The 24,240-nt window shown below is 31.2% G+C and overlaps 1 protein-coding gene across 1 annotated transcript; it reads left to right on the forward strand.

Annotated features, from left to right (window-relative positions):
- Positions 1 to 15,090: 15,090 nt before the first annotated feature.
- Positions 15,091 to 21,082, forward strand: LOC132755443 (slit homolog 1 protein-like). Its single transcript, XM_060746314.1, has 2 exons — positions 15,091 to 15,249; positions 16,366 to 21,082. The coding sequence occupies exon 2, from the start codon at positions 16,957 to 16,959 to the stop codon at positions 18,556 to 18,558; it is 1,602 nt and encodes a 533-aa protein (XP_060602297.1). The 5' UTR covers positions 15,091 to 15,249; positions 16,366 to 16,956; the 3' UTR covers positions 18,559 to 21,082.
- The last annotated feature ends 3,158 nt before the right edge of the window (positions 21,083 to 24,240 follow it).

The raw sequence follows: 24,240 nt of genomic DNA on the forward strand, positions 1-24,240 counted from the left end.
AATTCAATCCTTGCTTTCACCGGCAACCAATGAAAGTCGTGCAATGTATGTCGAAATTTCGAGTTACTAAGTCGAAATTTCGAGTTACTAAGTCGAAATTTCGAGTTAGTATGTCGAAATTTCGAGTTACTAAGTCGAAATTTCGAGTTAGTAACTCAAAATTTCGAGTTAGTAACTCGAAATTTCGAGATAAGTAAGTCGAAATTTCGAGTTAGTAAGTCGAAATTTCGAGTTAATAAAAAACATTCACCTGGCACTAATGCTCTTCCGTATTTGACGATATATGGAGCAACTGAAAAGAAACGTTGAAAATACTAACAAAACATAAATATCAATTTTATTATATGAATATTTGATTGATGTATGAATACTAAATTCTAGTTCTTGTAAATAAAAATGTTAGTCAAACGGAAAAGGTGAATACTATGAATTTAATGTGACGGTTGCATGTTTAATTTATATCTAAGAATGAACTCGTATTTCCACTTTTTGGTAAGAATTTGGGCTGGAACTTTCGAGGATCATTATATCCTTTTATTTCAAAATATTTTGCCATATGTGTTGTGGCTCAATTTGCGTTTTCATTAATCTTCTTTAACACATGATAAGATTTTACATTTCTTAAAACATTTTATAAGTGGACTAAATGTATCTAAAACGAAGCACGCATCAAATTTCAGGAGGTCAAGAGCTTTTTTTTATGACTTTTGTTTAATGTATTTAAAAGTAAAATATTGTTAAATACAAAGAAAATAATTTTTACATTGCAAACAGCACTTTCAAGCCATGTTATATATATAGAGAAAGGTTAAATCATGCAAAAATGGCTCTGAGTTTGTAATTTACGTTAGAAATTTGGTGAAAAATCATAAATCGCACATAACATGGAAATTATAACTTTTATCTTGAATCGTTTTACTTGTTTAAAATCTCAGTCCTGTTTTGTGAAATTTGATTTTCTTCAAATGTTCCGGTTTATCTTGAGGTATGAAGTTTTAACTGCATTCCAGGTACCTTTTTTAAAATTAAAGATGCCTTCGGCATATGTATATTGCAAATGAGTATGCAAATGTCTAAGGAATATTTTTAAAAGCGCCAGTCATCAACCAGTTCACCAATTGTCTACTCCATAGACAACACAGAACCAGTAAATGTCTGAAATAATCAATAAGATGATTGACTATAATTAGATCTATTTAAGCTAGCCTATGAATAATGAATGCCAGAAGGATGTTATTATTTCGTCAAAGGAACAAACATTGTTTCTTTATTGTATAGAGTATATATACTACAGGACCTAATAATTAACAGATGGCAGAGTATTGTTAACATTTTATATATAGACTTTATAACCTAGTGTTATATCGACTTTAGTATTATTAAGATATTTTACGTTGCGATGGTAATTTTTATAATAAATTACCACTTAAGGTATGAGCCCCCTAATGGGCACTATAAGGAACTATAAAATTGACAACATATGTCAGTTATATACCTTAAAAGACACAAGAATGCAAAATTCAAACAAAGTTTACCGTATGGTTTACGAGTTATGGAGATTTTTCTGTAGTAAAAATTTGCTATTAGAAGGGCTCTTTTTCAGAAATGAAAAACTCTAAATATTCTATTTTATGATAATTATGAAAAATGTTTTCCTATAAAACATTTTTAAGAAACAAATAATAGCATTCAGCTAACAAATGACCCAGCAAAATTATTGTTTCTACTCAAAATGTTTGAAATATGTATATAAATGTTACCCTACCCCACCAATTTTAAGTAGTTGTTTGATCATTTTTCAACTTGGAGGGCCATATTCAAAATATCCCTAAAATTTACTCAAATCAAGGCTGTTTTCAAAGTTTACATAAATGTTTTAAAAAGTATATTGGTTGCGCTTGTCAAATATAAAATACATTTACCGTCTAGTTTTTATTTTATTAGACTTTGAAAATATCAGGTACCATATTTGATAATAAATTTGGCACTCGGACTGTTTAGGCGAGAAGATTTTCGCTGAAATTATTTACATCAGTGTTAAACAACAGGTTTGTCGTAAACAAAATACCTCGAAATTAATAAGGATTACAAACCCTAAATGGAAATTCTAAATTTAGAATTATTTGATTTTATTCAGGCTTTCTTCGTTTAACTTCTCCGTGGTGCAGGGTTAACGCACTCGTTAAGGGTGTGAGCGGTGTGGTGTTGAAATCCCAGTCGAGACAACTATTTTTTTAAGTGCCTTTTTTTTTAAAGAAGAAGCTACGATATGCAAGGATAAAGTGTGGATGTCATAAAAAATGAACATAAATGATTTCATGATGCTCTAGTCATACAAAAGTCCGTATGTATCAAACTCAAACTGTTATTATTAAAAATCTAAACACAGTCGCTGCATCTCGGTGCCCTGCAAGATGAATTATAGTATATAAAAATAAACTTATAAAGGAAAATGCATACTGATATACAGTACGACTTAGATTGCAAAGATCAGAAAATACCACAGAACTTGCAGCCCTTTTATTCTTAAAATGGTCTACGACACATTAATTCCCTCCACATAATAATAAAAAACATAAAATATATAGCGTTATCTTGCATAAGTATACTTTAAAGCAGCATGTCTCCAGATTAATGCTAATTTTCATGAATTTGTTTTAAAAGGTTTTAAAAAAGTAATGTTTGACTAAACAAAGTAAGTAATTTGCACATTGCCAACGACGCTTACACTATACTAAAATTACGGAAAATATTTCAGAATGTGCAAAATTAGCCTTTTCAGAGTTATTAATGCAGTAGAAATATGGTGTTTAATACTGCAAAATCGGTCATCATGTGCATACGTTGAATAAGATTTAAATTATTTCTTGATTAATGATTATCTTATTTTCCTGAAAATCTGAGGACATTGTTCTCAATGTTAGTTTGGCCCATCTAGAGACATGCAGCTTGAAGTCAGTTTATTTCCAAGGATTGAATATCTAATACTAATCTAAAACAAACTGTTCTTTAAAATTATGCCGTTATTTTCATAAACATCATCTCATTATTTCTCTGCACATCATTTACCTGTATTTAGTATTTATTTATTTACTGCATGATACGTTTAAGTAATTTCAAAACATCTGGTTTTAGAAATTGTTTAATGTTTAAGGGCAATATATCTAGCATAGCATATATTATATATATTATATTCATTGTAAAACTGCAGAATGTAGAAGCAATTGTTTTCGCTCGTTTATTTATTGCACGAAATTCAATCTATCTTTGCCGAATCGAAGTGATTATTTATTTGTTGGTAAGCAGTTAAATCAATAATTTCCAGACAATGCACCCTGTCTGTCTGATGTTGATTTATTAACAAAATCAAATAGTTTATGGTCTTGCTCAACAATACATATGTTACTTAGAGCTTAATACTTCAATGCGTAAGTGTAAACAAATCAACAAATTCATTAAATAAATTTATATGTCTGACATTCTTATAAATGTAACAATATAAATGTATTTATCAAAGAATGAATGTGCAATTTCTCCTTTATGTCGTCATTGATAAGAACTTGTTTTGAATGCTGTAAAGGCTTATTTAACACATACACCATATATAGTTACAAAACTGGTATTTTTGCACACACCAAAAAAGAAAGAACAAAAAAGAAAACGACTTTCTGAACGTATATTTTAAAAGTGTAAAAACAAAATGTGACGGCTAATTACTTGCTTAAATTATACATGTCCTTGACGTGAGCAAATATTGAGCGAATTAGTTTAGGAAAAGCTTAGTTTATCAGTAAAGCGTAGCAGCATGACAAAATGTCAAAAGGAGTAAGCAATTGTTTCCTTGCGGTAGAAACATTACACGCATTGCTCAATACATGTTCCACTGTGTTTATAAGCTTCCTACACACACCATTGTCTATGCAAATGACTGTAAATCAGGTATTAAAATCGGATTTGTGAATAATAAATAAATCTTTACAAAAATTAAGAGAACAAATGAAAAGTAGAGAAAGTTTAAATGATAAATATTATAAACTCAATACTTCATCTTTAATAATAGCCTGTATTCATATCTTTGGAAAAAAAACCTTTTTAAGGCAGTAAATGAGAAATATCTCACCAATTTCATATCGAAATTATTATTAATTTTTATATTTAAGTGCACATGTTTTCTAAGCAAAGAGTATCATATAGACTTAACACACAAATCTGTTTAAGATATGTTTTCCCAGTGTTATGTTAAATGTTACAAGAAATTTGATAATAATGTTTTTATTTGTTGCTACCATTTTCGATCATAAGTCTATAATTTGCATTAAACTAATTTATCAAGATAGGGCTACATTGCATCCTTAGAAAATTTAGGTTGAAATAAGGACACTATGCCTTATTCCATAACAACGAAATAAATTAGTCAAGAAAAAAAAACAATTACGTACAAAATGACATGTTGTCTCAGCTGCTTTTTACAAACAAAGCGAATGTCATATGTAATGTAAACCGTTGTCGTAGTGCATATTACAAAATGATGTCAAACACGTAACGAATAAGCAGATATAAAATATGCCAGTATCGCTACAAATTAGATGATAACAAATCAAAACAGACTGAGCGTAATGTAAATTAAGTGGTAATATATTATAAAAATTACCATCTCAACGAAAAAATATCTTAATAATACTTAAGACGATATAGCACTAGGTAATAAAGTATATATATAAAAAGTTAACAATAACCTGCCATCTGTTAATTATTACGTGGCTAAAACAAACAATATGTAAAAAAATATTAATGCATCGTATAATTGGTTTAAGCAAATGATATACAAGACAATCAGGTCCTGTAGTATATATACTCCATACATGTACAATAGAGAAGCAATGTTTGTTCCTTTAGCGAAATAATAACATCCTTCTGTCATTCATTATTTATAGGCTTGCTAAAATAGATCTAATTATAGTCAATCATCTTATTGATTATTTCAGACATCTGCTGGTTCTGTGTTGTCTACGGATTAGACAATTGGTGAACTGGTTGATGGTTGGCGCTTTTAAACATATTCCTTTGTCATTTGCAGACTCATTTGCAATACACATATGCCGAAGGCATCTTTAATTTCAAATAAATTCCTTGGAATGCAGTTTAAGCTTCATACCTCAAGATAAACCAGAACATTTGAAGAAAATCAAATTTGACAAAAAATGTACTGAGATTTTAAACAAGTAAAACGATTCAAGATAAAAGTTATAATTTCCATGTTATGTGCGATTTATGATTTTGCAGTATTTTTCGACAAATTCTAGCGCAAATTACTAACGCAGTTTAGTCCACCTTAAAAAATATTGAAAGTAATGTAAAATCTTATCATGTGTTTAAGACAATAAATGAAAACGCAAATTGAGCCACAACACATATGACAAAATATTTGGAAATAAAAGATAATTAATTATCCCCGAAAGTTCCAGTCCAAGTACTTATCAAAAAGTAGAAATAAGAGTTCATTCTTAGATAGAATTTAAACATGTAACCATCACATTAAATTCAAAGTATTCACTTTTTTTGTTTGAATTACATTTTTATTTACAAGAACTAGAATTTAGTATTCATACATCAATCAAATATTCATATAAAAAAATGATATTTATGTTTTATTAGCATTTTCAACGTTTTAACGTATATCGTCAAAGCAAACGTCTTAGCCAACCAACATAAATAATATTTTCAGCAAACAAACAAATGACGAGTGTCTGTAAGATGTCCTTTTGTAATGAAAATAACAGTGGTGTCAATATTGCTGAGTGACATTTAGATAATCCCCTTCTCATATAAGCCTATTGTTCACTATGTAATTACTCAGACATTTTACCGTCTTCAAGAAACAACGGTGAAAGAAGTCAAGCAGAATGCCTGTGAATGTCAAAGCTATGTCAAAATCGATGACTGTAAGACGCAAAGAAATGTTAACACGCGTTAAGATGTTAAATTAGAATTGCGACAACAGAGGCAGTTAATAAGAATCGTAAAAGTAATTCAAACAATCATCAATAGTCCATTTTTTGTTCATTATTTTTCATTTGCAAATTAACTGTTAAGCATTAGAATAAAAGTGCGTCTTTTTTTCAAAATTATTTTATCAATAAATTCATTTATGATAAAAGAACGTGAGATGGTTATTAGAGAGATTGCTAGAGTTGTAGAAGCATGGTCTGTAGCGATCAATATGATTAGTACTCATATGTTTTCTTTTTTAGAGAGCAGGTTATATTTAAATAATTAAAGAAATACTGGATAGGTGAATAATGATAGAAAATAATTAAATTCAGAATAAATAAGATTTATCTATCTGAAAGGTTGCTTGCTCATAAAACGCCAGGGACATTGTGATCTCACATAACTATGATGCTTAGAGGAGACCAGACTTACAAGGGCTCTAGTTGTTCAACCCATAACACTCTTGTTACAACATATTCAGGACGATATCTACAGAACTTTATGTTGGTAACTTGAATTTGTTTTAATTCAAATACAAAATTGAACACAATTATAGCAAAACGTCAAGTTTTTTTCCTGTTCCCTGATCATTTGCATTGAACTCGACAAAATGTCACTTTGATATTGCTTTCAAAACATGCACTGTATCTGTGACCTGATACATAAGCATATAACTCTTAAATTAATGAATACACTTTATATCATAAATCAAAGTTCAAGACACGTAAGTTTGACACAGGAAAGGTTAAGTTCTTTACATTTACAACATATTATATGGAGATCTAAAGTACATATACCATTTGAATTTGATCATTTATCCACAAAATACAGGCTGCATTGTCTGGAAATGTTTTATTTTATTCCTAAATAAAATTTGATTTCACTTCCATTCGGTAGAGATAAATTGAACTTCGTGTTATAAATGTTCGAGTGAAATTTTTGTGTTTTCTAAATTCTGCAGTTTAAAACTGAAAATATATCAAGTTACCCATATTACTCCTCTTCTAAAATTAGAAGCGAATATTGCAATTACTTAGCAAATAATGATTTACAGTGAATATTAAAATGTATATGTCCTTTAACATCAGATAGCAATGTTTCACATTCTGTGATAAACACATATTGTTTACCATATAAAGAAACCCATTTATAGTTTAATCAAAATAAATGCCAAGTATTTTATGGTTGCAGAACAGATAAAGTTATCGAGATATTTACCATTTCATGATATACACAAAAACAATTTAACAAAGACAAAAAAACTATACACATTGCAAGTGTAAGCTAAACATAAAAACTTATTCTACGATAACACATCATGAAGTATTATACAATTCAAGTTAAAAAAAATCTTAGGACTCAATGTGGATAAAAAAGTGGCATCAATTTAGGGAAAGAGTGATTGAAACAAATATCTGTAGTCTTTCGGATGAGAAAAATCAAAACTTTGAGGTGGGGAAAATATAGTTGAAGTATAAACGTGCCTAAAAGCAGACATTTTTTAACATCATTATGTCATAATGGAAATAATTATCTACTTCTTGTCTATTACATGTCAAACTGACTTTTACTAGCGGTGTTCTGTATGAGAGAAAGGCATCAAAACCATTAATACCAATCGATATTTTGACCCAGCGTAATAAAATTATTTTCGGCTAGACAATGAATAATTTACCACAAGAGAAATACTGCGTATGTATCAAATAACGATAACTGTTCTAATATCTGAAATATGTTTTGCGTCATGCCACTGTCCATATTGAATTAACCACAATGTTTCCACTTCACAAGAGCACGTAGGACACACAATGGGCGCAATTTATAATGAAATATTTGCAATTTGTTACAAGCGTAACACTAAGTAACACCTATCTTACGCTTGATGTCATTTTCTTTCTTTTTTTTAAAGAGTTTGAAGTTAAAGCACAAAGAAACTAAATCTTTGAAAAGAACTAACGTCTATCTGTACAGTACTAATAAAAAATAATATATTAAATTTGAACGTTAAACACAAATGTTTGTGAATTTTGAAATAACATCATTATGATTTGTTTACCAATTAGGTATTCTGACATAAAGCTGTAGACAACATATTCAAATCAGAAAATAGATTCTATTGTTGATTAGTGTTTTAATATATTCGGGTAATTTTGTTACAAACGTTCACATAATTGAACGATAACTTCAATCATACAGTCACAAAGAAATAAATCATAAAAAATCAGTTGCAATTACAGTATAATGAATCCCTGTCGAAATTGATTTCTTATTTTCGTGGTCTGAGACGCCGATATTGTGCAGGAATTTCTCAAACTAGACAGATATTTAATCTAAACTAAATGAATAATCGCAGGAAAAGAAATCAGTTTCCCATAAATTTAGATATACGTCTCATGATACTTTCAAGTCGTTATTTTTCATTTTAAAATACTTATCACGAGCGTCTGAAGGTCAAAATAATATTTTCTACACAATCCACATTTCAAACAAGATTCATAAACTCTGTGAGACTCTAAGAAAAGTAAAAGTTTGTGGTGAAAATAGAATGAGCTATTGGGCGAGACATAGGTCATCAACTTAGCACTTTAATATAACCCTTGAACTGGTAAGTATACCGAAATATTACTAACGAACTATTATAAAGGATATATATCCTAAGAAATACTATATTTATTGGTTTAAACATATTTATTTAAGCTCGATTCCAAAAAAGTTCTTGAAGGTTATATTAATCACTTTCGAGTTCGCTTCCTGGAACCAACCAGTACTGGTGCCATGTGAAGAATCATGGTCATGACCCAATTAGAGCTGCAACCCATGTTCCAGGGGATGAGAGGCAGACACCTTAAGTACTAAGTCACCGCTCCCCTTGAAAATTATATGACTCGCAGCTGAATAAAAATGTTATGGGGAAGTATATCATCTGTTTTTCTTTGTGTGTTTGTTTGTTTATTTTTTTTCTGCTGTTCGTCTATCGGTAGTCAGCCGTTACTCAATTGCTACTTGATTGTTGTTAATCGTTTGCTTTGCACTCAACAACTCACTGGCGACTCTCAGACGACTTGTCAACGACCGCTGAACGGTCTTCAAGTGCACAAAACGTGTGACTAAAGGGGTAAAGGAACATCCTTTTTGCGTCCATTGAGCGTCATTTGTGCGTCATTCGACCGTTTCAAGAACGACTATGCATTTGTAAAAAGCAAGGTTTATTTGATTTTGGGCTATCGTAGAGAACACCTACTATGGAAGATCCTGAAAAATTTAGTAGGCTGTATATGTTTGCTATAGCCAAGCATCAAGTAGATGTACTGAACTTTAACATAGCTGAATATATCGAGGGAAATCCGCAGAAAGACCCCGACACAGACGCCAGTTTTGGACTAAATCCTAAATATAAAGTCGTCAAGGATTCGGAAATACAAAATGTAGCTAGTGGAAGCCCTCATCCCAATCTGTTTTTCTTGTTGTCATGATGCTGACTATTCAAACACACAAGAATAACTGAATTCACTATGAAAGTTCCAACGTCCTGTACCCGTTTAGCCGTAAAATTCAACATGCTATCAAGGCGCTATTGTGTCGTTATTCACGCGTTAGTCACACGCTCAGGCGTTGACAAATAGTTTGTCTTGCGCCAGTGGCACGTTAGCACACGCTGGTGGGTTACAGACGTATCTTACTTCGTCACTGTTACACGTTTCCCGTGCGTTAGACACACGCTTGGTATGCGTTAGACGCACGTTAATCACACGCTAGATGTGTGAACCTCATTCATAATCGTTCACAAATTGAACGATTGAAAAGTTCAGACAGCGTTGACCAGAACGTCATGGTGTAACGGACCCTTAAACACTTACATTTTGGTAAAAAAATAACAAATTTGCTTATGCTTCAATAATTTGGTTAAGAATTAACTAAACTCATAAATTTACTGGTTTATGATTACTTAACTGGTAATGCTACTTATCACAATATTATTTCTTAGCTCAATAAAGTCGTCATCTCATGACAGTGCTTTCAATCACAAACCAATTTTACTTTTCCGGGGTGTGCTTAATTTCTTACCAGGTGTATATATGACTATTTTGTCTATGATAATATAAACAAACTCTTGTGAAGTTAAGAAGGGTGGTGGAATAACACACATTTTGTCCGGTTCCTTGTAACACATGGAAATGCACGTCACGTACACTATTTGTCACTTCACAAAATCAATAAACATTGATGAGATTGGTATAAATAAAAATTACTGAAATTACGATTAATCATTTTCATAATTTTAAGTAATTAACTATGTCATGGTACTAAAACGACCCGGTTGAATGATATTGTTTTGTAGCTGGCAAATAACAACCGCTCACGTGTCAATCTGTTTGACAGCTACTGTATCACATCGATGTAATCTAAGCCTTATTCATAAACATGATATTGATAAATTTGAAATCTAAAAAATGTTGTTGAATTTTAAGTTGTTTTGATCAGTTTTTGGTTTGCACTTGTTTGTTTACTTACATATTATGTATGTCGTTAAATGAATTTACTTATATTATTATGCGTACATGTATATAACCTTATAAACGAGTATGCATCGATGAATGTTTCCTGTGTACTTCATATGCAGATTTATTTTGTCTCCCATATAAAAAGTTCTTTTAAGTATGTTGCATTTCGCGCATGCGCATTCTGCGTAGGGCGAAAGCGCAATAACGATAGCATACATTTAGCGCACTTAAAGTCTTTAAAAGGCGTGATTTCAAGTTATGTCACACAGAAAAAAGATATTTTGGGATAAATTAAAGTGGTAAGTACTTAAAACGTGAATTGATATTTATAACAGATATACAAAATTAGCTGGACTTATAATTCAACGACCAAAAGTCCCTGTTCAAGATATCATTAGGTGACTTTTTCATCAGTAATTTAAATTACAACAGCAGGGTGTTAAAGATCACATTTTATTACCCATGTATTACATAATATTACACAATTGGTATTCCTTTGAAAGTGGATTGGCAAGGCGGTAAGTGTCAAACAGATTGACACGTGACCGGTTGTTATTTGCCAGCTACTTAACAATATCATTCAACCGGGTCGTTTTAGTACCATGACATAGTTAATTACTTAAAATTATGAAAATGATTAATCGTAATTTAAGTAATTTTTATTTATACCAATCTCATCAATGTTTATTGATTTTGTGAAGTGACAAATAGTGTACGTGACGTGCATTTCCATGTGTTACAAGGAACCGGACAAAATGTGTGTTATTCCACCACCAATCTTAACTTCACAAGAGTTTGTTTATATATTCATAGACAAAATAGTCATATATACACCTGGTAAGAAGTTAAGCACACCCCGGAAAAGTAAAATTGGTTTGTGATTGAAAGCACTGTCATGACATGACGACTTTATTGAGCTAAGGAATAATAATGTGATAAGTAGCATTACCAGTTTAGTAATCATAAACTAGTAAATTTATGAGTTAAGTTAATTCTTAACCAAATTATTGAAGCATAAGCAAATTTGTTATTTTTTACCAAAATGTAAGTGTTAAAGGGTCCGTCACACCATGACGTTCTGGTCAACGCTGTCTGAACGTTTCAATAGTTCAATTTGTGAACGTTTATGAATGAGGTTGACACATCTAGCGTGTGATAAACGTGCGTCTAACGCATAACTAACGTGTGTCTAACGCACGAGACGCGTGTAACAGTGACGAAGTAAGATACGACTGAAACCCACCAGCGTGTGCTAACTCGCCACTGGCGCAAGACAAACTATTTGTCAACGCCTGAGCGTGTGACTAAGGCGTGAATAACGACACAATTGCAACTTGATAGCATGTTGAATTTTACGGCTAAACGGGTACAGGACGTTGGAACTTTCATAGTGAATTCATTTATTCTTGTGTGTTTGAATAGTCAGCATCATGATTACAAGAAGAACAGATTGGGATGAGGGCTTCCACTAGCTACATTTTGTATTTCCGAATCCTTGACGTCTTTATATTTATGATTTAGTCCAAAACTGGCGTCTGTGTCGGGGTCTTCTCTGCGGATGATTTCCATCGATATATTCAGCTATGTTAAAGTTCAGTACATCTACTTGATGCTTGGCTATAGCAAACATATACAGCCTACTAAATTTTTCAGGATCTTCCATAGTAGGTGTTCTCTACGATAGCCCAAAATCAAATAAACCTTGCTTTTTACAAATGCATAGTCGTTCTTGAAACGGTCGAATGACGCACAAATAACGCTCAATGGACGCAAAAAGGATGTTCCTTTACCCCATTGAGTCACACGTTTTGTGCACTTGAAGACCGTTCAGCGGTCGTTGACAGGTCGTCTGTGATTCGCCAGTGAGTTGTTGAGTGCAAAGCAAACAATTAGTAACAACCAAGTAGCGATTGAGTAACGGCTGACTACCGATAGACGAACGTGTGCAACGTTCAGTGAAAGTTAGTAAAACGTTCTTCAGCGTTTGAAATTAAAACGTTGAAGAACGCTAGCCTGAGTGAGAACTTTTGTGTATGTTCAAAACTTTTTTCCGGACCAGCGTTCTACGCCGATTCCGGCGATTAGAGACGTTCACTGGCGTTCACACAACGTTCTTCTGGCGCTATCCTAGCAACCATGGGCGACTTACATGGGGTTGCGTTCATTGAACGCCGCCTTTCCTTGTTGATCTTGTTTTTCATATTTTACAACGTTTCCCAAAACGCCATAAAACGCTGACTAGAACGTCATGGAGTGACGGCCCCATTATAAGTATTTATATATTATATATTTATATAAAGCATTTACTGATGGATGTTTTTGGTAAATGTTGACGATTACGTAACATAAAATGGCATAATGTAGCCAAATATTATTAACGTGTGTAACCGCCACCTGCCCGGATAGCATCAACCCTTCGATGTTATCACAGCCAATTCTAAATTTCGGGTTGTGCTTAACTTATTTCTAGGTGTATACATAAAACAATATTATCTTGAATATTCACCCGCTCAGATTAATAGAGAGAGCTATTGATGCGTTAATGCATATGAATATAATGTATAGAGAGCTTTTGATACGATTTACGGGCGAGGCAAAGCCGTCTTCGTGACAATTTAGTTTAATAATATTTTATTGCATATTTTGTACATGATTAATTTACACAATCTAACATCAATATCTTCAGCATGAATATAATGTACATACAAAAGGGTTGGACCAAAAGTTATACCAACATTATCTAGGGTCCTCCCCTGAAGGTCTATCTTGTTGGCTTAATGGTAACATAGTAAGTAAAGGTGGTTTTTAGACATTCTGAGATATTTAATGACAATTAATCTCGTATGTTGAGTCTCATATGCACTATCCCTCTATCTTTACATTTAATACCTGCGTTAAAAACAAACTTCACACTAAGAAACACACGTTCAAAGTAAATAGAAACACACGGAATGAATAGCATGATTTATTGAATGTACTTTCAATAATAGAAGTTATCGTTTCTCAAATAATATAATGTCAATATACAATTATTATATCGATATCAGATCCTTAATAGGACGATAGTGCATACTTTTAACCCCCCAAAAATGGAAATGAAGCATGACCGGGTATATGTAAGTTAAATTCGCCGGGACCATACTTTGTTTCTGTTATGCCGAACAAGATTTACATAAAACATTGTATTTTAAACATGAGTAACACTATGAATTTTAAACATGATCTATTTTCACAAGCGTTTCTTTAATGCAGACTTGTTATTTACATAAATCTATTTATAGAAGCATGACATGCTAATGTTGTTATTTCAGTCTTTATCCGAGTCAAGGTCAGGGTAAAATATGTAAATGAAAAACAAACAAGTTAAATTTGATGCTGCACATCAAAGACGCCGCAAAATGATGTGAACAGTCACAGGTAATGTACAAAATCAGCAATAAGTATTGCTCTCTGCAGTTGAAACTCCGAAGCTGTAATCAGTCTTCTTCTTTTTTTTGGCAAAATAGCTTATTTTCGGTATCCATCAATACAGCGTTTGGTTAAACACCTAAACTGGTATAAGGGTAAATAAATACCAAAATCCACCCAGCCTACAGTGTCAAGAAATACTCCCCGACTGACCGAGGCATAATTAAATGTTTGTATACTAAATTGAAGATTTTCAATTCAACCCCTTTTTATTATTTTTCAAAATGCAAGTTTACACTTATCATATCGTCGATACAATTTATAGATTGAAAATGCATTACGGTAATTAAAGGAATTACGCTGATTATACCGGGTACCCTAATTTCCTCAACCACAACTTTTCGGCCCTTTCTGTTGGTATTGATAATAGCCGAGGATATTCCGCTCGATAATTTCCTGCTTTAGAATATAGACTGGCTCATTGGCACGTTATTTTATTGGTAAATTATAAAAACAAGATATAAGTTAAAAGAATACGATTTTTAACCATGATAGAAGTATCACTTTTGTTGAACGTTTATTTAATTCTATGACGCTCGGCGACATGTTGATCATCAGAAAAAGCTATTTTTATCCGAAAATCTGAAAATTGTGTAATTTTGTTAGAACACAAAAAAAAACAACAACAAAAAACAAAAAAAACAAGACTAAAATTTTCACCATTGCTGACTGAACGAATGCATATCTACTAGACGGCGCGTGCACGCGGCGTCTTGTAAATAACAAATCCCCCCGCCCTCCCCTAGGGTGACAAAATGTTCATGAAAGGCTGATATAATTGTGTCAATGATTTATTTTAGATAGATTTTCAATATATTTAATAACTGAATCACCAACACCCATCCCTAATTTAATATTTTAAAATTGATTAAAAATTGTATGTACAAAAGATATACACACAAGTGCTGTAAATGTAAATTTTATGATGTTTTTTTCTCTCAAAGCTTACTGTGATTTTTAAATGACATTCAACTTACTTACCCATTTCTAGCTTTAATTGCATACGAGGCATATACTCTTGTACATGTATCACATATATTCGTTAAGCTGCTAGATCAGGATGCTACAAAAAATAAGGAAAAGTGTAATTAAAAAAAAATTAAACACTTACAAAACATTTATATAGAAGAGATTCAAGTATCTAACAGGGAAGTTCCGTCTTTCAAATAACTAAACACAAATATGATTTTGAATTAGATATTTTTATGATGTAATTGGATATTATGCAATATCATGATGAATTTTGTTCAGTGTTTGTCTCTTTGATTAATTAAAAAGTTGCAAAAAGGTACGTTCAAGACATTTATACGTTTACTTTTCATATCAATATAATTTCATAATTATAAAATATTTTTGTTTATAAATAAGTGAATGTGTGAGGAAAACTAAGGAAAAATAAATGAGGAAAAAAAACTCATTTTGACATACATGATAAAACAAATGTGTTTGGTGTGTATAAACTTCGTTATATAGATGCAAATACTTTGTATCGCATAAATACATCTGCTTGGTATTTATGACATTTATATTAATATTTAGTATTTAGATTTGTATGTAAACTTTAAAGTCCATGTAAATCAAAACTGTTGATATTGTTAATTGTATTGTAAACGTAGATACGACCTTCATTAAATTTTATAAATCGTTATATCGTAGTTTTTCTACTAGTTAGTGAATTATTATTGACATTATTAATATATTACCCCTCACTAATTGTGTAATGTTAATATCTTATAGATGAATGGGAGTAATTCATATTGTTAAGTCAAGTGTACCATGTGACTAAAATTGTGTACTATAACATAGGTAACAGTACTTTTTTAACAGTCAAAATTTAAAAAAGAAAAGAAAGAAAAACTGATAAAAAGTATTTCCCAATAAAGTATTTGTTTTGAGTAATAGAATAAATAATATATTTATTTAGTTTGTAAGAAACGGCACAAATATCACCCCTTGTAAAAATTCTGTTACTCTCCGCTAATGCCTCTGGATGATACGGTTACTGTTACTCACAAACCTATGTTTTATTTATATACTAATAATAACACTTTAACAGACGTATCTTTAATAAGTTGCGGATAAATTCATAATGCAATTTCTTTTATTGTTTTCAATGTTTCTATTCTTTAATAATAATTATTTTTTGTGTGAATTCCTTGTATTTAATAACATACTCATCCACTAGGTTTGTTTACGAAATAACCAAATTGTTTTATAATATTTATATGTATTTAAGAAAACAAACCAATCAAAAAGACAAGCACTAACGCACTAGAATGATTTTGTTTCAAGCTTTTAATTTATTCAAAACAATTCTAAAAAATTGCATTTTTTCCGAACAGTGAGCCTATGCACTATTTTCTCTCGCAAAACTCGTTAAATAAACAGCTTCATTTGTTTCCAGGAAGTTATCTGCGAATGAAGTACAATAAAGTGATGGTGTGTGATGAATAGTCAAAGACAATCAGTGTTATCTATTATAATAAATACTTCGATGTTAGACAAGTGATATGTGCATTATGGCCAAGATCATCTTAGTAACACTGCTTATGTGCATCATGTATTCTGGAGGAAACAGTTTGGCTTTAACTGAGAAGCGTATGCCCGATAAATTTGAATGCAACAGTAACTATTCTACAAGATATTCGGGACTGAGGATAGAAAATGGTGCAACTGATGCACAGATTAAAGATTGTTTAGAGACCAGCAATCATACTGAGGCATTGTTGCTACGAAACAGTCATTTAAGTAGTATTCCAAAGTATTTAGACACAATGGGAAATCTTGAGTATATAGATTTATCATACAACGCTATAACGGAAGTTACATTTGAAGGAATCGAAAGCATTTGTCAACAACTTACACACCTTTTACTAAACAATAATAACATCGAGGTCTTGGAAAAGGGGATCTTGATTGCTTACAGTCCCTACAATATCTTTACCTTGGAAACAACAACCTTAGATATGTGGAAAATGGAACATTCAGTGAAAAAATGAAGAGTATAAAATATATAGATCTAGTTAATAATAGCCTAACAGTTTTAGACTCTAGCTTACTAAGTAAACTAAAACTGTCTCATAATATGAAGCTAGTAATAAACGCGTCAAGGAACTTTATTACAGGAATTACTAATTCGGCAAATATAACGATAAATGATTTCAGCGATAAAAAGGCTATATTCATCATAGCAACACACAATAATTTTACAACTGTTGACATCAATTATTATCTCAAACTATTGAATGTCACAGATTATGTACGTTTATTACGATTGTGGACCACCGGGTTCGACTTGCGTTTTAATCCGTTTATTTGTGACTGTGCACTTTATCCTGTAGCTGACGCTCTTAGAAGGTTTTGGCACATGAATCTGAGGCCAGATGTACCTATATTTTCAGTGACATGTGGAAGTCCTCCTAGTCTGGCAGGAATGTTGGTACGCAACGTTCCAACTGATCAGTTCAATTGTTCTGTTGAGTGCCCAAATAAGTGTATATGTAACAAAACCGATGCACGTGGCCTCATGACCATCCACTGTAATGAAAAGTATATAGAAAATAATCTCCCAAAGACAATTCCACATGCTAAAAGGATAAACCTCAATATTAAATCTAACAAATTGACAACACTCTCTTTCAGAGAATATCTCCGTAATGTCTCACAATTTGATGTATCTCAGTGTGCAATTACAACCATAGAAACATCGTTTGTTGACATGATAAAAGATGCTTCTTTCGATGCTTTATTTTTAAATGATAATAGACTTAAAACGATACCAAGGTCTTTTAAAAACCTTAATTTCAGCAAAGGACAGGTCTTGGCGTTGGATGGAAATCCATTCATTTGTGATTGCCATTCCCATTGGATGAAAACTTGGCTTCGTTCCAACAAAAAGCACATTTTACGGCGGAATAACACTAGATGCGCAACTGGTCCAGGTAAAGGCAAGCCAATACATGAAGTACCAGACAATTTATTTATTTGCGAATCTTTTACAAACATCGACGAACTACTTTCCGTGATTGGCTCAATTACATTTCTCGCACTTCTTCTTGTTATTTTGTGGTATAAATCTAAAAGTATACAAGTATTCATGATATCACATTTTGATATATGCAAGTATTGCTGCCGGAAGAGAAAACACCGCCAGTTGTTGTACGATATCTTCATTCCTCACTCATGTGAGGACGATGATGTTATCAAACCTATTGTTGATTATCTTGAAAATCACCATCCGCCATATAGGGTATGCATTGGCGAGAAAAACTTTAAACCAGGTAAAACAATATCTGAAAATATACTGGATGCAATTGAATCCAGTCAAACAACTTTGCTTGCCATTTCCAATAACTTCATAAGGAGCACGTGGTGTAACATGGAGTTTCGTGAAGCTCACATGAGGTTTCTGAAAGACAGGAATATCAATATGCTGTTGATTGTGTTAGAGGAATTAGACAACAATCTTATTGGCAAGGAGTTAAAAATTTACATGGAAACGCATGTGTACATCATGTATAGGGACACTCAGTTTTGGGCAAAGCTTTTACAAAGCCTTCCTATTATGATTGAACCATCTGTTACTGACGGAAAGTAGTTGTTTTAAATTAGATCAGACACTTGACAAACAAGAAAATACACAAGTACGGGGAATACTTAGAATACTATACAATACTATAAATTGGAGGCGTTATACATATAAAAACAGTTACAAGTTGTGTATACTATTTAAATATTCAAGATGTATGTTCGATTGACCATAGAACGTCTTTGTTTTTTCGGGCAAGTCTTTGCTATTTCGCACACATGCATATTGAACAAAATACTAGTCTGCTTTTTCTGCGATGTTTTATCCATTTAGCAATGATTTCATATTTTAAGAGAAAATAAGATTATTTACTATATTCCTTTCATTCAAACTGTTTGAAAATATTATGCTTTAAACTTCAGGTTGTGCAGGAGATTACAGCTTTATACACTTTAAAAAGATTTTTTTATATCTTCCTATTGTTCGTTATATTTGTTGACTTAATTAGCGTATGTGCGCCCAGTTAAGTTACACCCTATAAATACTTGTAATTTACTGTATAATAAATTATGTATTTTATGTAAATTATGTTATATTAACAAATTGCTGTACAACAATCTATATAATATATTAAATTACACATTGTCTTTTTTCGACAAGCGGACACACAGATTGACATTTACGGGAAAGTTGTATTTACTTATTCCTTTATCATTTTCGTTTTGTTCATTATTGTTGCTTACTAATACCATATCACTTGTCACATAGATAGGCCTAATAAACCTTTTATATATTTTTTTGCAAAGGTATGACAATATCCCTATAATCCCTACTTTTTAAGCCGCTAATACCCACTGATTTCCTTCTGTTAAAAACAATTGAGTCATTTTGCCCTACAATGTCAAAGGAGGTTGCATGTCAGCCTGTATACTAGTACATGTATAAAAACATACAACGTAAACTTTAAACTTTGATACATGTTCGAGGTATTTAATCATTCAGGTTTAACGCCTCATTTATGTTCCTGCGTAAGACATAGAACTTTAAGTCCAGTATTTCATTAGTTTGGTTCTTGTTAAATTATTATCATAATGGTCGATAATTCTATGGTTTTTAGATGTATTTATTCCATTTACGCTTGCTATAGGTACGCTCCAATACCTTATTTGCAATACCCTATTTGAAATAATTCATATTTATAATATATTACTCCTCATATAATTTTCCATTTTTCATGATTCTCCGTTAGTCCGTGATTCCGAGTAAACAGTGTACTCAGCAGAGTGGCTTGACAATGTCGTTGCGGAATAACACTGCACTGTTGTTCAGCATGTTACAATGCACAGTCTTTACAGTATGAAACTTTACTTTGATAATGATGATTTTAATGTTAGTACTTTGCAAAAACAAATCTACCAAATGATATAACATATTTTCAGATTGGGAAACAATGTATCCAAAACGGGAAGCAGCTTTTATCATGTGAAACTAAACTTTTTAATTAATCTTAAGTCCGAATTATTTCAATTGTAAGTCCTTTATACCTGAGTCATTTCCGACCCAATAGGACTTCAGATTTATCTTTTCTACATCACATAGTGATTTTCTAATGTTATTAGGGTAAAAAACTATTTTTACACAGGTCATTCCTTCTGAGGTGCCGTTAAATAGATTAATGAACTTTCTGTTTGGGAAGGACTTTAAAATTTACTGACTGATCTGGAACAACACTGAAGGGGAAACCCCTTGTTTTCTAACAGGAAGTATGTCCGATTGATAACTTTTCAAGTTGAACAGCAACGTAAAAGAATCGAATACAACTGCAAATCATTGCATCTTATAATCTAGATACTAGCTTTTTGACCTGTACAGAGACCTCTGAAAACGTTAAAGTCTTATATATAGATATCTATTATACTATTTATCTACCAATCGGTCATTTTATCTTGCTGCTATAGTAGTTAAATAAATAATTCGTTGAGTTATAATACATTGGTAAAATATTATTTTGACTACCTTTTTCAATTGTGCAGTGTGAGCTTGGTATAATTCTATTTTCAGGACATAAACGATTCTATAAATTCCTCATCCGTTCCTGTCAGATTTTCATAACAAAGATTACGATTATCGTTACAAAGAATTAACCTTTTAAGTAACTGTGTTTGCTAAAAAATATGAATGAGGATTGAAAATATATAAACAATTGAATTAAATTTATATACAAACTCTCAAGTAAAAACTTAGTTGTAACTTACAGATCGAAATATACTTAACCTTGATTTTTTAAGTTACACATTCAGATGTATTTAATGAAAATCTGTTAATTTAAAACATGTTTTGATATATTGATTAAAATTATTGAAAATAAAATGTGGAAATCAAGAAAAAGCTCCTATGCTACCCGACGATGTTACAGTACTTCAAAATATATGATTTTAAGATGTACCGGTGAATTATGCGTGTTCACTGAATGGTAAATGTTGCATATAAAATATAAGTAACCATATTTGCAATAATTATTTATTTATGTTTTAAGCAGCATGATATGGCAACATTTGTCAAAGGAATATATTTGTTATCTGATGGTTTCAACTCTACAAAAAAACTTGAATGTAAAAAAATAGTATGGATGCCCATGTACCTGATTATTAATAAAGCAACATAAACTGCTGTTCTTTTGTTATTATTATTTATGTAAAAATAAATAAAATATTGAATTTATCAGCTAAGCCTCTAAAATTCTAAGAATGTTATCATATTCTCCTATGTTAATTCTGACATTGATTGTACATGCTTAATTGGCTAATGGTTAGGATATAAAGTGGATGTACAGTTGCCTTTACTTGTTTTTTAAAGTTGTTGTAACGACGAAAAATGTCTAGACGTAAAGAAATGTCAAATGACAAATGCCAAATGTGGTTTATAGATTTATCTTGTTAAGTTCATATGTAAAAGTGTTATGCTTGTAAATAGGTAAATTGAAATATGAATTATATTTGTATATAAAATTTAGACTTTATTAGGTAAAAGTATGTCCTGTTTCAAATACCTATGTCCTGTCTCGATATTTCATAATAACATCCCGAATTGGTGTTTTATATGAGAGAATGTCATAAATTAATACAAAACGATATTTAAGCTTTATAATATTTCGTTTTATTACAGAATGAATATTTTACCAAAACATCGCGTATAAATCAAATGACAATACCGGTCTAAGAAAATGAAATTTCACAATGCTAATGTCAACATTAAATTTACAATACAGTTCTCTTATAGCAAAATAAATGTAACAATAAATGATTGTGACATGAAGTAATTGTATTGTTGTTTTTTTTCCATTATAAGGATCTTAATTTTCTAGGGCTTAATAATATACATTCATTTACCTGTAAACATTTGCCGAAAGAGTACATTAGATATACATTAAATATTCACTTTCAAAAATGATACTTTCTTGTTCTGTGACTGACTTTTTGTTGGCATTAATTTATAATATGTTTGTACTTAGTAGCGTTTTTTTATGTAAAGAGAAATCTGAGGAAAACAAAATCTTTAATTCATTATATTATACTAGGTTTTGTCTTGAAAGTAAAAAGACAATCATATTTTGTTAAAATGTCTTGAGCCTAGGTTACATGCTATTACATTGGTTTTCAAATCATTCATTAGCAAAATGTCTTGCATATGCCTTTTGCCATCGATCGGCTTATTTCGTGCGTGTATATATTTCACGAGCGTGTAGTCTCTTCTTATTTTAATATTATTCTTATTATAATCGTAGAATAAAACATAAAGACATACCATTTTGGAAAAAAATCAAGTCAAATTTACATAACGTCTTTATTCACTAAAGAGATTGTGTGTTCTAGAATAGATTGATAAGATATTTTGCATGAAGGGCATCACATTTCCTCATACGGAATTAAAACAAAAATGTATTATTTCAATTCTTGAATGATGTTTTGGGTTTACTACCGTTTCCATTACAATTGTTCTCATTTTCTTCTTCAATCAATACTTTTGTCTTTTAAATTCCTTCAGACTTAAAGGCAGTTTCGGGAATATTTGAAAATAAAAACCCGATTGATTTATTGTGTTACACAATATATCTGACATACTCTTGAAAAACTTCTTCTATAATTACGGGTTCTTTGTCCGTAAATGAGGTTCAAGTCAAAGCACGTAATGGTCAAATTACGAACTATTTATACTATTTTGTGCTTTTTGTACTTTATATATTGATTAAAGATAAAAGTACTAGGTTATTAAGTAAAACGGAATAATTATCTATCCGGTTCTATTTTTGGTAAGAGATAAATTACTGACATTCACACAATTTCAATATAAATTCTATTCCTGGGACTTAATAACAACATTATCAATTACAAAAAAGCATTGGTAGTTACTGTATAATTAATCCCTTTGGAAATATATTTTTGCGTGCTGAGACGCTGATTTTGTGCGGGAATTTCCAAAAGTAGACTGATATTTAACCTAAACATAATTAATAACTAATAATATATCTACACTGGTATTTTCAATTCGCTGTTTTCCATTTGAAGTAATATGTTCAGCACTGATTACTTTTGAAATGAATTCATCATTCTATCCGAGTAAAGCAAACACAAATTATTCATATTATATTTATTGCAACACTACCATTACTTTATGTTATATATTAAGTATATCGTAAAACACGGTATGGCAAAACTAGAAGTGGAGCCATTTCATTGATCATTAATGTGATTGAGCGGATGTCAAGTGAAGTTTAAATAATATGGTGATTTATCCATAGTTGTTTGACAGTAACATTGACCTCACAATTTATTTCGTACAGTTGTTACATTCAGTATTTTGTATGGAAGTCAAAATACTGCTTAGTTTACATTTTACAAGTAATTTCTCATTCAGCTTTCAACACATATTATTATCAATGACAACATAAAGGAGTATTTGCATGTTCATTCTTAATAAAATTCACATTACAATATTAATTAAAATTTCAGACATATAAATTGATTACTGAATTGGTTGATTTGTTTACACTTACGAATTGAAGTATTGAGCTCTACGGTACATACATTTGTATATATTGTTAATTAAAACAAGACCATAAACTATTTAGATTGTAAATAAATCAACACAAGACAGACAGGGTGCATTGTCTGGAAATGATTGATTTTATTGCTTGCCAACAAATAAATAATCACTTCGATTCGGCAGAGATAGATCGAATTTCATGCAATGAATAAACGACAGAAAGCAAAATGTTGTCCCCATTCTACAGGTTGAAATGTATATATATTATATGCTATGCTACACATTTTGCCTTTGAACGTTACACAATTTCTAAAATCAGTTGTTATCCAATTACTTAAACGTTAAATGTGGTAAAATAAATGATGTACAGTGAAATAATGAGACTATCTATATGACCATAACGAGATAACTTAAAGAACAATTTAAGATTAGTTTCTTACATTTAAAGTTAAGCAATACTTGGGGAAAGATACTGACATTAAGCTTTATGCCCCCGAAATTGCCAAACTAACCTTGAAATAACGTACTTAGATTTTAAGAAAAAGTAAAAAAAAACAATTCAACAAATAATTGACATGTCATGCAAGGTATGCAAAAATGACTGATTTTTGCTGTATTATCCCCATATCTCTACAGTAAGGGGTAATTTTGCACATTCTGATCTTCTTTGGTAACTTTAGTGTGTTTTAAGTGTTGTTTGCAAGGTAT

The sequence above is a fragment of the Ruditapes philippinarum genome, unplaced genomic scaffold (assembly GCF_026571515.1).
Source record: "Ruditapes philippinarum isolate M1 unplaced genomic scaffold, ASM2657151v2 ctg3888_1_1_1_1, whole genome shotgun sequence".
Taxonomy (NCBI): Eukaryota; Metazoa; Mollusca; class Bivalvia; order Venerida; family Veneridae; genus Ruditapes; species Ruditapes philippinarum.